At 63.8% G+C, this 13,402-nt stretch overlaps 1 protein-coding gene across 2 annotated transcripts; it reads right to left on the minus strand.

The window, feature by feature from the left end:
- Window positions 1-8,840: 8,840 nt before the first annotated feature.
- On the minus strand, window positions 8,841-13,071 carry GCC1 (GRIP and coiled-coil domain containing 1). 2 transcript variants are annotated; one of them, XM_032208124.1, is made up of 3 exons: window positions 13,021-13,071; window positions 11,435-12,496; window positions 8,841-10,376 (listed from the first exon to the last, which is right to left on the minus strand). In XM_032208124.1, exons 2-3 carry the CDS (start codon window positions 12,479-12,481, stop codon window positions 9,069-9,071), a joined length of 2,355 nt encoding a protein of 784 aa, XP_032064015.1. In that variant the 5' UTR covers window positions 12,482-12,496; window positions 13,021-13,071; the 3' UTR covers window positions 8,841-9,068. The 2 variants fall into 2 exon arrangements, with proteins under 2 accessions (XP_032064015.1, XP_032064016.1); XM_032208125.1 differs by lacking the exon at window positions 13,021-13,071 and having other exon boundaries at window positions 11,435-12,526.
- Between the last annotated feature and the right edge of the window lie 331 nt (window positions 13,072-13,402).

Below are 13,402 nucleotides of genomic sequence, written 5' to 3' on the forward strand. Positions count from 1 at the left end.
ACACGTTTATTTACAAGCACCTTCTCTCGAGCCCTGCAGAGGACTTGGGATTTCTTGCTGGCAGGAAGAGCACCACTGAGACGAGCCCAAAGAGAACAGACAGAAGAAAGCCCCGCCACCTTCCTTGGTTTAGTTGCTGTCAGTGGAAGGGCTGGGGGCTGCCAAATCGCCCGCACGCTGCCAGCCTCCCCCCGGCACTGGGGTGCTTCCTTGCCCCACGAGCCCCCCATAGCAAACTGCTGGAGCTTCTGTGCTGTGCCCTGGGGCTGTGCCGTGGGGCTGAGCCCTTGCTGCTCGGAGCATTTGGCTCTGCAGTGGGCTGTGAGTGCCAGGAGCAGCTCGGTGCTGCCTTGGGACGGGGGCAGCAGCAGCGCAGGCGGAGGAAATGGCTGCGGAGCCGTGGCCCCGGCGCAGCGCCGTGCCTGGGGGTTTGTGTCTGAAGGAAGGAAGCCGCGGTCGTGCTCTTGTGCAGCGCCTGGGTTCGATGTCTGCACGCTGCAGCCGCCTCCGGCAGGGTCTCTGGGCAGATGTCCCACCACAGCAACGTCACTGCCACCACCGTGGTCAGAAACCTGCCCAGGGGACCCTGTCCCGTGCCAGTGGCTCGCTGCACAAACATCTCCAGGCACGGAGGGGTCCACGAGATCCTGCCCCGCTGCGGGGAGCTGCTGGGGATGTGCAAATCGTGCTGAGGCTTCGGAGCAGCAGGACCGGGGGTGGCAGCCTAGGGGAGGGCCCCCAGGGACTCGTCGTAGAAGCCCTGGAGGCCCCGGGGGTGCTGCAGGGAGGGCCGCGGGCCCATTGCCTCCCGGCGGAAATTTCGTCTCAGCCACCCGTAGGCCAGGCTGTGCAGGAAGCCCTGCAGGGACGTGGTCAGGGCCTGCGAGGGAGGAGAGGACAGAGGGGAACGGGGCTCAGCAGCACGCAGGGCGATGTGGTGGGAGGAGGTGGCCTTCCTCATGGTGAGGCCACATGAACCAAAGCACCCGGCAGGAGCTGAGGACCCAGACATCGCCCAGCAAAACATGGGGAGACCAGAGGCAGCCCCATGGCCATGGTGCTTCCTTGCGTGGCTGAGGTGCCCAAAAAGCTGAGCTGGGCCTTGGGCGGCCACCAGTGAGCTGGGGCTTTTGCCTTGTGTCCATCCTGGTGGCACCAGGGGGGTGGCAGCACCCATGGAGCTCGCCCTGCCCTGGGGGGGCATCACTGTGGCCAGGGGCTGGTGCGCTCCCAGTCCCCTCTCCCAGCTCCCGGCTGTGCTGCCCCATTGGGACCCCGCATCCCCTCCGCTTACACCACCAACAAGGACAAAAGTCCCAGTGCACAGCCCAGGGAAGGGCTCTACTTACTGTAGCAACATAGAGGACAAAGACCGAGGCAGGTTTGACACTGGTGAAGGAGAGGATGGTGAGGAGGAAGGCTGCGGGTGGGAAAAAAAAAAGATGGTTTTTGGTCCCCTCTTCATCATGAGCTTCCCGTGCCAAGTGGCAACGTTCGTCCTTTAGCACCGCCTGTTGCCCATGGCACAGGGCTCTGTGCAGGACGAGCTCCTATGAGTAAAACAAAGTCCTTCCCAGCACACTGCCCCAGCCCCATTGCCTCAGGGTTCTGTAAGACTGGAAGGAGAAATGGGCCCAGAAAGAGATGACGCATTTATAAAAACAGGACCAAGAAACGCCATCCAGCCTCCAGCTCAGAAATGCTGCCTGAAAGGCTGGGGGGGCTATGCCAGCCTCCCGGCTGCCTTAATGCTGTGCTGGGGTGGGGGGTTCCTTTTGTGGGGTTTATCCAGCCACAGACCCTTGCAGACACCCTCAAGCTGTGTGCTCGTATTCATTCCCAGCTTCATCTCGTGGCTCTGGGCGCTGCCTCAGCCCGGGGCCAGCAGGGCTGGAGCAGGCGCTGCGGTGGCTTTTGCCTGCCAGTTCTGGGGGGCTGCCTGACCCGCCCCCGACTTGCCTGGCGCCCAGCAGAGCAGGAAAACCAGCTGGAAGTAGTGCGAGACTCTGCTGACGCTGCGGATGCTCCTGCCTGCGAAGCCGTCCTTCTCCAGGGCCAGCAGGGGAGCGGCGGCGTTCCTGCGGCTCCAGAGCTTCACCCTGCGGTACAGGAGCTGGGCACGGGGCAGTGGCATCAGCCGGGGCGTGCTGGATGCAGGGGCCCCGTGCTCGCCCCGCGGCTCACCGTGCAGCAGCTGAGCACCAGCAGCAGGTACAGGAAGAAGATGATTTTCCCCTCCAGGCCCACGTCCTTCCTACCTACGTACTGAGAGGCAACGGGAGAACAGTGGGGCCGTGGGGCAGCCCCACGTGCTGCAAGCCCTCAGCACAGGGGCAGTGCTGGAGCTGGGAGCTGCGCTTCTGCTCTGGTGGGGACAGCTCTGTCCCCATCCCTCCTCCAGCATTTTCCCATGCACCGTGAGCCCGTTGCCTTCCCAGCCACCCCTCCAGCCCCCCTTGCAAGTGGGGAAGGGATGGGACCAGCAGCGCTCACCTGGTAGCAGACATCCTGGGAACGGCGAATGAGGAGCAGGCAGCTGAAACAGCAGAGGGTGCGGGTGGTGGGCCCCCGATGCCACAGCCCCGTCCCCGTGGCACTTTCTGATTCCGTCTCCCACCCCCAAACCCTTCACCACCCTGAGGTTTGCCCTGCGGGGAGCCTTCCCACACAACCCCGCTGGGAAAGCACGTGGTGCCTGCGTGGTGCCTGCTCCTGGCCCTTTCTCGGGGCCGGGCGGCGAGGCTGGTGCTGCACCTGGAGCAGTACAGGCTGTAGGTCTCGTTGGAGCGGTTGGACGGCACGCCGGGCTGGATGGGCTTGGGAGCGATGTCGGTCAGGGAGGTGCCGCGGGCAATCAGCTGTCCCAGCAGCGTCAGCGCCGGCAGCAGCCTTGGCAGGGAGAGGCGGAGGTGAAGGCGTGCTGGGCACCCAGAGCAGGATCAGTGCCGCAGGGATGGGGCCGGTGGCTGGCACCTACCAGGCCAGGATGTAGGGCAGACCCCGCCACGTGCTCTCCAGGCACCCACTCCTCTCCTGCAAGGAGGAAACTGCCGTGACCCAGCCCTGCCGGACCCACAGCAGCTCAAGGCTCCAGCCCTGCTCTGCTGGGACCGGGCAGGACCGCAGGGTGCGGGGGATGCCAGCGATGCCCCAGGGAATGAGGCTGCCCGTGGCTGCTTCCCAGGACATTGTGGGGCCGGAGAAGCCGTGTACAGGGAGGGCGCAGCCCGGCTGTGCCACATCTGGGGACACTGACCTGCAGAGCTGCCACGTGCCACGCTCTCCAGCCATGGATGGCGCGGTAGGCTTCGTACGCATAGACCACAACCATCAGGAATGAGACTGCATAGAAGGTCTGAGAGAGGAAAACAGGCTCCTGCTGAGCCCAGAGCCCCGAAGGCACCGGCCCCCATCCCTCCTCTTGCTCTGCGTGGCGATGCCCTGTCCCCACACGAGGAGCAGAGCTGCCCCCAGGGTGCTGAGCCCCTCCTGGTCCTGTCCCCGTGTGTACCCACGAGGCACGGCTGTGCTGGGTTTGCCACCCCAGGCTGGAGGAAGGGCATGGGGACGATGAGAGGGAAGTGGCAGGGGCTGCAGTGCTGATCTCCCCGGGGCTGCCAGCTGTGCTTCCCCAAGGAAGCAGTCGTGGTGGCTCAGGACTGACAAAGGGGAAGAGGAGACAGCTCTTGGTAGGAGCAATGCCTCCCCGCATGGGACTTCCCCAGGGATGCTCCGGCCCACAGAGGGGTCTTGTTCTGTTCCCAGCAGTACAGGAGGAGGTGCACCGGTCCCGTTAGCCCCGGTCATGGTGCGAGGTGCCCCACTCACCGTGGCCAGCATCAGTCCGTAGGGGCAGGCAGCGTACGCCGGGATGAAGAGTGGGGCTGGCAGCAGCTGGATGGTGGCTGTGCTCAGCAGCACGGCGGCAGCCAGGAAATCTGCCAGGGCCAGCAGGAACAGGGGGCGAAGCTGGGAGCCAGGACACGGCGTTAGATCTGGCTGGCAGCGCCGCCCTGGCCAGACACAGCCTCTCCCTGGGCTGTGAAGAGCGGCTGCAGCCACGGCCACATCCCTCCCGGGGCTGTGTTGAGCAGAGCTGGGAGCAGCTCCTGCCTGCTGTGGTGCTGGTGTCCTGCATCCCTGCCCCTTCCAGCCCTGCTGTGCCTGAAGCCCAGCAGCAGCGGTGCTGGTCCAGCTCTGCTTTGGCTTAGAGGGGGCCAAAACACATCCCCGGGCCCGCAGCACACACCTGGATGTGGCAGCACCGCCTGCGCCGGGAGGTGACAGCGAGGACTGAGGCACTGCCCACGAGGCTGGAAGAGACGGGGCTGGTGGTGAACGTCCCCGCGGAGCAGCCACGTGTGGGAGAGCTCCGCAAGTCCCAGCTGTGACACCCAGGACACGAGGAGTTCAGGCTGCGCCCCCTGCCCACCCCCCTCATCCCCAGAAGCTTTTTGTGCAGGGGCCGAGGCAGCTGCAGGTGCCTGAGCACGGTGCCGTCCCCCAAACCCACCCTAAGGGACCGTGTGCAGGTTGTGTGAGGCCAGGGCCGCTGCACGCTGCCCCCCCCAGTGATGTCCACAGGGGCTGGGGGGGTCAGCACCCACCTGAGCAGCAGGGCCGGCAGGTAGATGCACGTCAGCACAAAGACCTGCGAGAAGACAGAGCAAGAGGAACACAGGGCCAGGCGCAGGACGCAGAGCCCCAGGCACGGCCAGACCCGCTCCCACGGGCATCCCCACCTGGTACCATCACCACTGGGGAGCAGCCAGGAGCGAGGCAAAACCAGCACCTTCCCCACACCGTGGCTCATGGCCATGCCCGGGGCTGGAGCCCCTCGGTCATTGCCAGCCCGTGGCTGGTGCCCCGCCATCCCCACGAGGGACAAACCCCGCAGCCGGTGGAGCGCGACGCGGCGGCGCCCGCTTTCTCTCGCCCAGGGCTGGGGAGTGCCACGGAGCCGCGTCCCGCTCGGGGCCGTGCTGCTGAGAGCAGCTCCCAGGCTGCATGCGTGGTGTGGGGCTGCCGCGGAGGAACCGGCAGGACGATGGCTGAGTCATGGCGAGGAGCCGAGCGGCAGCTCCGGGAAACGCCGGCTCCAGCGAGCGCCGACCTGCCCGGCCTCGGCTGCACGGGCTTGGCCCCCTTGCTGCAGGGGAGCCCGAGCTGCCATCGCCCTTTGCAGCGCCCCACAACGCATCTCCAACCCCCCCCAGATCTTTGGTGTGAGGAAAAGCACCAGGCAGGGAGGTGTCGAGGCCTGAGCAGGGGCTGCAGCGCTTGGCAGCAGCTTTCCGCACGCCTTTACCTGCTTGTCTGAGAGCGCTGACGGATGCTCCTCTTCGTTGGCCATGGCCGGGCAGCTCTGAGCCAGGTCCTTCGGTCTCCTCTCTGCCACCGGGCACAGCCTGGGGACAGGCTGGGAGCCGGGGGGGTGGCGCTGGCAGCGGAGCCTCTCCCGCAGCCGCCTGGGCTCGTTCCTGCGCCCGGCCGTGGGACCTGGCCGCGGCTCTGGCTGCGCGGTGCGGCCGGAGGAACCTGCCCAGCCGGGCACTTCCCCAGCGCCGTGCAGGCTGCTGCGTGCAAGCCCTGCGAGCAGGGAGGGGACCGGCCCCTCGTGGAGCCCGGGCGGGCGTGTGGCAGAGCCTTCGCGCCTCCCCTCGTGCACCTGGGGCATGAACAGAGCAGGAGAGGCAGCTCCCGCGGGCGCAGGCGTGAGCGCGGCCCCGTTCTGTCCCTGCACATCCCCGCAGCTCGGCCTGCTGCGAACAAGGCCGTGTGGGCATCCCCGCAGCTGCTGCTACAGGCACAGGATGGCTTCTGGAGAAGGGGAAACTGAGGCACGGCATCCCTGTGCAAGGTGAGCCCACAGCCTGGCTGCCCGGCCCGATGGTGCCAGCGGGCCCTGGAAGTGGGCCCCTTTGCTCCGCAAGCACCTGGGGTGAGCGGGGATGGGGAGCTGGGCAGGCTCAGCGCAGCCACTTGCTGCAGGATGCTGCAGCTCAAAGCAGGAAGCTCTGGCAGGGGAAGCCCCCACGAGCAGGACGGGTGCTGCTGAGCGCAGCAAAAAGGCTGCAGGAGGTGGGGAGGGACGAGCAAAACGCGACAGGCACCCTGCGGGCGGCCACCGCATCGGGAGCGGTGACTGCAGCCACTTCCCCCTGTGACAAGGGATGTTCAGGTACGGGGTGCACAGAGCGAACTCCTCCGTGTCCATGCACAGCCTGAGATGGGACTGGAGGTGCAGGAAAGAAGCAGGAAAGAAGCGTGTGCAAGACCCTGTGGGTGCACCCAGCGCCCCGGTGCCGCCTCAGCAACTCCACGGCCCGGCCGAGCCCCGCGGTGCCCGGTGCTGACAGGGAGGCTGCGGTGCCGCGAGGTGTGCGCCCCCACCCAGCTCACCAAACAGCACGCCAAGTCCTGCTTCAAATATAGAGATTTCAGGTTTATTTGGGAGAGAATTGGCTGAAGGGAGAGGAAAGAGGGAAGGATGTGCGGGAAGGTGTGAGGGAAGGAGAGGGGCTACGGGGAAACAGAGCCCCACAGGCACCTCCTGCTTCCAGCTCACCAAACGGGGACCGGCGAAGGGACATCTCTCAGCAGGGCCAACGACTGCTTCAAAGCCTGAGACCCCTGGAGCAAGCTCTCCGATTTCAACCCCACCACCTCCACCGGAGCAGCACGTGGATGCAGCCTCAGCCCAGCCCCAGCACAGAGGCACCTTCCTGCAGCAGGAGCTGTTCCCTGCTTGGCTTGGGTGCCCCCTTCCAAGACCTCCTTGGTCAGCTGCGGATTCTGCCTGGGGCAGTTTTCCCTGAGGAATTTTAGAGGAGAAATTAGCACCGGGGGTTGTTGGCAGAGAGGTGCCCGCGGAGCTCTGCTCCTCGCCAGCAGTGAGGCAGGAGCTGTGGAGAGGGCTCCAGGAATTTGGCTACTGAGATGAGCACTGCTGGCACGGCTCTGAAAGGAAAAAGGGCTCTGCCCTGGCGAGCTGCTACAGCTCTCTGCACACCCCATGCCCATGAACCATGAGGCCCTCCAGGCTCTGCCTCCCTCTGCCGAGGAGCTGCGAGGTGCTAGCTCAGCTCCGGGACTCGTGAGCGGGCTGGGGACTCTTAAACAAGGCTTGGTGCCCGTGATTACAAACATCCCCTGTGCTCCGGGACGGGGAAGTTGTGCTTCAGCACCCAGGCTTTCATTAAAACAAAGCAAGTGCACCACAACCAGCCTCCAGCGTGATTTTGCCCCCGCATGAGAGGCAGCTCCAGGAGCTGCAGCGAGAGCCCATCCAGAGCCCTGCTCCCAGGCCCCCCACGTCTCCTTCTGAAAGCAGAATGTCCCTGCCCAGCTCTGACCGATTAAACTCCAGCACAAACATTTCCCGAGGGGCTCCTCCCAGCCGGCACAGCTCCTCCAACCTCTTGGAGGTGGTGACTTGGTGCCAGCAGGCGGCACTGCCAGCGCGGTACCTGGCACCCTCGTTTTGCCCTCCTGGCCCTGCTTCACCTCCCTGACACGAAGCCCAGGCGCCGTGCCCCAGGAGCAGCTCGCTGCAGCAGCGGTGCTTTGCACAATGATCCCCTCCACAAAGCCACGGGCAGAGGTTGTGGCCCCCTGGGGCACAGCTCCAGCCGAAATGTCACCCGGACTTGGTTTTTGTCTGGCTTTTTGGGGCCCCATCCCAGGGCCCTGGGTGACCGGGGGGTGCCCTCTAGTGGATGCAGCACCCAAGGGATCCATCGAGCCCCCCACAGGGTGGGCAGAGCCCCGGGAACAGAGCCTGCCCCTGGAGGAGGGCGGCTGCTCCCTCTGCTCCCAACCAGCCCAGCAGGGAGGGCAGAGGGGCTGATGTGACCCCCCCACAAAGGCTCTGCCTTTGCAGCCAGCTGTAAAAGGCACACAACAGACGCCTCCACACCAACCCAGGGCTCGCAGCTTGGGTCTGAGCAGCCAGGAGCCAGCAGCTCCCGAGCAGAGCTGCAAAGAGCAGGAACACCAACCCCGGCCTTACAGCGGCGTACCAGGACCTGAGGTGTTTCAAAACGCTTCAGCTTCCTTCCTGGCAAGCTCAGCAGTTCACAGGGAAGTTAAGCAAGAACCTCCAGGGCCAGGCAGCAAAGCACAGCCTCACCGCTCCCGGAGCTGCCACCTTCTGCCCCTCGCTTCCTCGGGCTTCTCCCATCCCAGCAGGAGCGACGCCTCGCCCCCAAACAGAACCGCGGAGCCCCAGCAGCTCAGTGAAACTCCCACGGGTTCAAAGGAGGCTGCTGAAGGTTTCTCGTTGCCTGTTTCGGCCTCTTGCTTGGTTCCCATCCCCGGCAGGGTCAGCAGGCTGAGCTCTCAGCTCTAACAGCCCCAGCACACAGCACCTTCTGCTGGCACCGTGTGCCCCCCACAGTCACGAGGCGTCCTTAGAAAATCGTGTTGGGAAACACAGCTACCAGCACTGAGAGGATTCCTGGTCAGAAACGAGAGAACAGCCTAATGCAGTGTCCTCTGGTGGTCCCCAGTGCTACGAGGGGCTGCTGCAGCCACTGGTACAAATTTGGTGCTAGGTCGTGAGACGTTTTGAGAAACTGCTCAAGATTTGCTGCATTTGGATGCTGCTGGTAATTAAGACTCACCCTTCCTGCAGGCTTTCAGCTTGGCTTCCTTGATTTTTAACACCACGTTAAGTGCTTTTTTTTTTTTTTCCCCTTTTTAAATTTGAGTCACGAGCCTGCACAGCATTTCAAGACCCAAGCGAGTTCCACCCTAACAGAGCTCCTCACCCTACGCCTGACAAGTAGAGATTTTTTTTGTTAAAAAAATAAAAGCATCCGTATCTCTTTTTTTTTTTAAAGTCAAATTCTAACTCAGAGCAAATCCTCACAGCAGAGAGCACTGTGATCCCACCAGAGCAGTTGGCACAATTCGTGTAAACCAGTGCTAACAGCACCAGCTAAGCCCAGGTCTTTGCTGGAAGCTCCCTGCTCCTTCGCACAGCTGGGAAGAGGCTGCCCCCAGTCCTAACTGGGAATCAGAAGCGTGTTACTGGGCAAGAGCTGGTGGGGGTAGCACCGACCACCTCATCTCTTCCCAGAGGGCCACCAGCTGCTGTACGCCGACTGTTTCCTGATCGTTTGTTTCTCTTCTGGGCTGAAATGCAGGATGGTCAGTATGGCAGTTAGAGTCTGCTGGCGCCCGAGAGAGTCCGGCAGCGTCAGGAACCTGTAGACGATGTTCTTGAGGTACTCCAGGTTGGCCCCCTCCCTGCTCTTGTCTCTGAAGTTCTTCTGGATCTCGTTCTGAAGCGCCGACACCTCTTCCCGGTGCTTCTCCTCCTCAGCCAGGACTTTCTCCTGCAGCTGGTGCACTTCCATCTCCAGCTTGTGCTTCTGCTTCCTCAGCGCTGCGATTTCCACCTCCTTGCGAGCCAGCTGCTCCGCGTACAAGAAGAAGGTGGGCTCGCTGGTGGCAGAGAGGTGCAGAGCCTGGGGGAGGACCTCAGAGGAATCCTCAGCTGGTGAATCAGCACCGGCAACGTCAGCGCCCGGCGCCCCGTAGGATTTGGAGCCCTGAAGCCCGGCGTAAGGCAGCACGATGGCTCTCAGCTGCTCCAGCTCTTGGTCCTTTTCCGCCAGCACCGCCAGTGCCCGGTCCCGCTGCTTGTGCATCTCCTCCTCCAGCTTCAGCGCCCGTTCCCTGTAGTCCAGCTGGCAGCGCTCCAGTTCCTGCCTGTGAAGCTGCTGCAGGTGGGACAACTCCTGCCTCCTGGCCTCCACGTCCAGCTGGTGCTGCTTCTCCGTCTCCTCCGCGGACAGCTGAAGCACGACGTATTTCTCCTTCAGGTCCGCCAGCTGCTCTTGAGCTTCCTCCAGTTCTTTAGCCAGATTGACGTCTTTGACGGACTTGTTCTTGAGAACCACCTGCGCCCTCATCTTGTACCTTTCAAACTCCTCCTTCAGCTGCTTCAGCTCCTGCTGGTAGTACAGAGCGGTGGCCTTCTCGCCGTCCGCAGCCTCGGTGCCCTTCGGCGGCTCCAGCTCGCACAGCTTCTCGATGTCCAGAGCGGGCTGGCTCCTCTTCGCCGCCGCCTGCAGGAGCTTCTTCAGCTTCTCCATCTTGTCCTTGAGGACGTTCACGTCCAGGTTGGCTTCCTCTACGCTGACGTCCACCGGGGAGCGGCTGGAAGCCGCGATGGCCAGGGTTTTGTTCTCCTGGTCCAGCTGCACGATGCGGTCCTTCAGCTTCTGAATGACCAGCTGGTCCTTCTGCTTGGCCTTCTCGTAGGTGCCGAGCAGCCCCGACACCTCGGACACCTGCCCCTCCAGGTCGGCCACTCGCTGCTCCTCCATCTGGGCGTGCTGGCGGAGCTGCTCCTCGGCCTGCGCTGTCTGGGAGCAAAGAGACAGGGCAGGGGAAGTTATCTCGGAGCTCTAGGACGAGGGCTGCAGCCATACACGGCCTTGGTTCCACCCTGCTGACCTCCAAGCAGGCACGGGGCCATCCCGTGCCCTAACTCCCTATGTGACCCCCCACCCTGCCGTGCCTGCCTTTAAAACGGAGATTCAAGGACAAAATAAAATGATAAAATACACCTGGTTCTGTTCCCTGCTCTGCAGAACGGCTGTTAGCAGCATTAGCTGCGCTGCTGTAGGTGTGCAGGGGGTGGGAAGCAGCAGGCTTGTGCCGCAAGCTGCTGCAGGGTTTTTTGAAATGTGCCCGTGCCCTAAAGCTTTAATGCACCTCGCTGCTCGGTTCCAAATACAGCGCTCCCTGTCTTTGCCTTTTTTCCTTTCCCTTGAGCTCTCCGAGCTCCACCAAAGCCCTGGGCCTTCAGCAGCGTGGGTCTGGGGAGCCCCTGGGCCAAACCTCTCCGTGCTGGTCCCACCCGTGCAGATCCACCAGCTGCACAGCTCCTTCCACACGGCCCCGTCCGCACCCCTGCGGTCTGACAGGCTTTGTCAGAGAAGCTGTGAAGCCCACAGAAATCCCTCATCAGCACCATAAATGAGGGGAAAGCCGATTCCCTTGGCTCTCTCCCTAATCCTCCTGATTTAGGGAGGGTTATTGAGCAGTTATTTCCCTCTGTGAGCTATTTTAAGGGTGCCTTGCACTGCACTGAAGTACTTTACAGAGACAAGACCGTGCTCGTTGTCACGGCAGGCCAGAGCAAAGGTCTCTCTCCTCCCAGCTTGGCCACACCAGAGCCGAACGAGGCTGCTGAGGACAGTCACTGTGTAACCAGACCCAGCAGCCACCACCCGACTCGCACACCGAGTCACCAACAGCTTTCATTTTCCTCAGGGAACCTCATCCTGCAAACACAGCAGCGACATTCCCCTGCTACCAACCTCCTGGACTTTGTAGGACAAGGCAGGGGAGGAGAATCTGAGCTCCTCCAGCCTCAGAGCCTGCTCCCGGTGCTACCCACAGGGGCAGCAGGAATTACCTTCCGCATCTCCTGCAGCAGCTGGGACTGGAAGTGGTTCTTCAGGCTGGCCATCTCCTCCTGCAGATCCTGCACCCGGGGGTCCGGCTTCTTCCTCTCCTCCTGCACGGCCTGCAGCTCTCTCTTCAGGTCTTCCACCTCCTGGCTCAGCTGCCTGATCTGCAGCTCGTAGCCCTCCGCTCGGTCGGCCATGCTCACCCTCCCGGCCAGCGCCTCCCTCGTCTCCTCCAGCTTCAGCTCCGCGTCCTGGCGCAGCGCCCGCTCGCTCTGCAGCAGCTTCTGCAGCTCCCGCAGCATGACGGCGTGGTCGCTCTGCTCCTGGGCCCGGTCGTGCTGCTGCGTGATCAGACGGGCTTTGGTCTCGGCCAGCTGCTCCTGGACGGACCTCAGCTCCGTCTCCAGCTTGTCGGTCTCGTCCTCCGCCTTCTTCATGGCGTCATCCAGGTCCTGCTTCATCTTCTTCTTGTCCGCTTGGTACGAGGCTTCCATGCGGGACTTCTCCTGCGTGACCGTTGACAGCGCGCTGGTCAGGGTGGCCAGCTGGGTCTTCAGCTGGAGCACTCTTTTGTCAGCCTCGGCAGCAGCAGAGGGAACATCCCCGCTGCCCGTGCTGACGCCGCTCTCCGAACTGTTTGTCTCCTCTGATTTAAGGGAGGAGGCTGCCGCTGCGGGCTTCTCATCCTCGGCCCCTTGCTCGCCCTTGGTACTGGCCAAACTGGTGGCTGTGTCTGCGCTGGTAGCTGTCCCCACGCTGTCCTCGCTGTGAACTGAGCTCTTGTCATCGGCAGAATCGGCAAAGGAAGAGCTGGAGCTAGCCACGGACGCGGGCTGAGCGCTGCTCAAGCCGACATCTGCCTCGTGAGACGCGGACAACACCTTCAAGCTGGCTTCCAAGGCTTCCTTCTCATTGATCAGGCTCTTGTAGGCGATCACGACATCCTTCAGCCGCGCCTGGTAATTAAGGAGCTGCTTCTTCTGCGACTCGATGGTCTCCAGAAGATCTTTTTTACTCGGGCCGCCCCCGAAATTCATGCCAAACTTCTCCATGACTCTTCACGCGACCTGGAAGGAAAAACACAGCACAAAGACTGAACAAACAGCACATATCTCCAGCAGCACGCGGCCGATTGGGACCACGGTGCCCACACCCCCCAGAGCAGCACAGCGAGCGCCTGCAGGGCATTTTTAAACCCCCTGCAAAGGGCCCGAAGGGGCTGCGGGTGCCGGAGCCCTGCCCGGGGGGGGGAACTCAGCACAGCCCCTGCTCCTCAGGCTCCTGAGCCGGGCTCCCAGAACGCCCCAGTCTGGAAGGGGCCCTCAGGGCTCTCTGCCCCCAGCCCCTAGGGCCCCAGAGACCCCCCCCAAGCCCAGGCCCTTCCCTCAGGGCCCCCCCTGACAGGCCCGGTGCCCCCCCCAACCCCCTCACACACCCCGGAACCCCCCGGAACCCCCCCGGCCCAGCTCCACGCCGCCCCTTCGGGCCCTGCCGCTGTCCCCGGGGGCAGAGCTCAGCGCCCGGCCCCCCGTGAGGCCCCCCCGGACCCCCCGGTCCCCCCCCGGTCCCCTCAGCGCCCCCCCGGCCTCACCTCACACCGGGCCGCGGGGCCGCCGCCCACAGCGCATGCGCAGGACTCCCCCCCTCCCACCACCGGCGCTCACCGCGCATGCGCACGGCTGGACGGCCGGACCGGGCTGCACGCTGCGCATGCGCTGCTGGAGCCGTGCGGGACGGAGTCGGCAGCGGCCGGCACGGGGAGGCGGAGCTAAAGCAATATGGGCGTGGCTAATCGCGAAGGAGGCGTGGTCTGTGTTAAGGGGGCGGGGCGCAACGCTACGGGCGCAGTAGGCGGAGGGGTAGGGAGTGGGCGGGCCCTGGTGTTAATGGGCGTGGTCTGCGACGAGGGGGGCGGGGCTTGGAGCGCGGGGGCGGGGCCTGGGGCGCGGCGCAGCTCCGGCAGCGGGGTCGCA

The sequence above is a fragment of the Aythya fuligula genome, chromosome 1, assembly GCF_009819795.1.
Source record: "Aythya fuligula isolate bAytFul2 chromosome 1, bAytFul2.pri, whole genome shotgun sequence".
NCBI classification, from domain to species: domain Eukaryota; kingdom Metazoa; phylum Chordata; class Aves; order Anseriformes; family Anatidae; genus Aythya; species Aythya fuligula.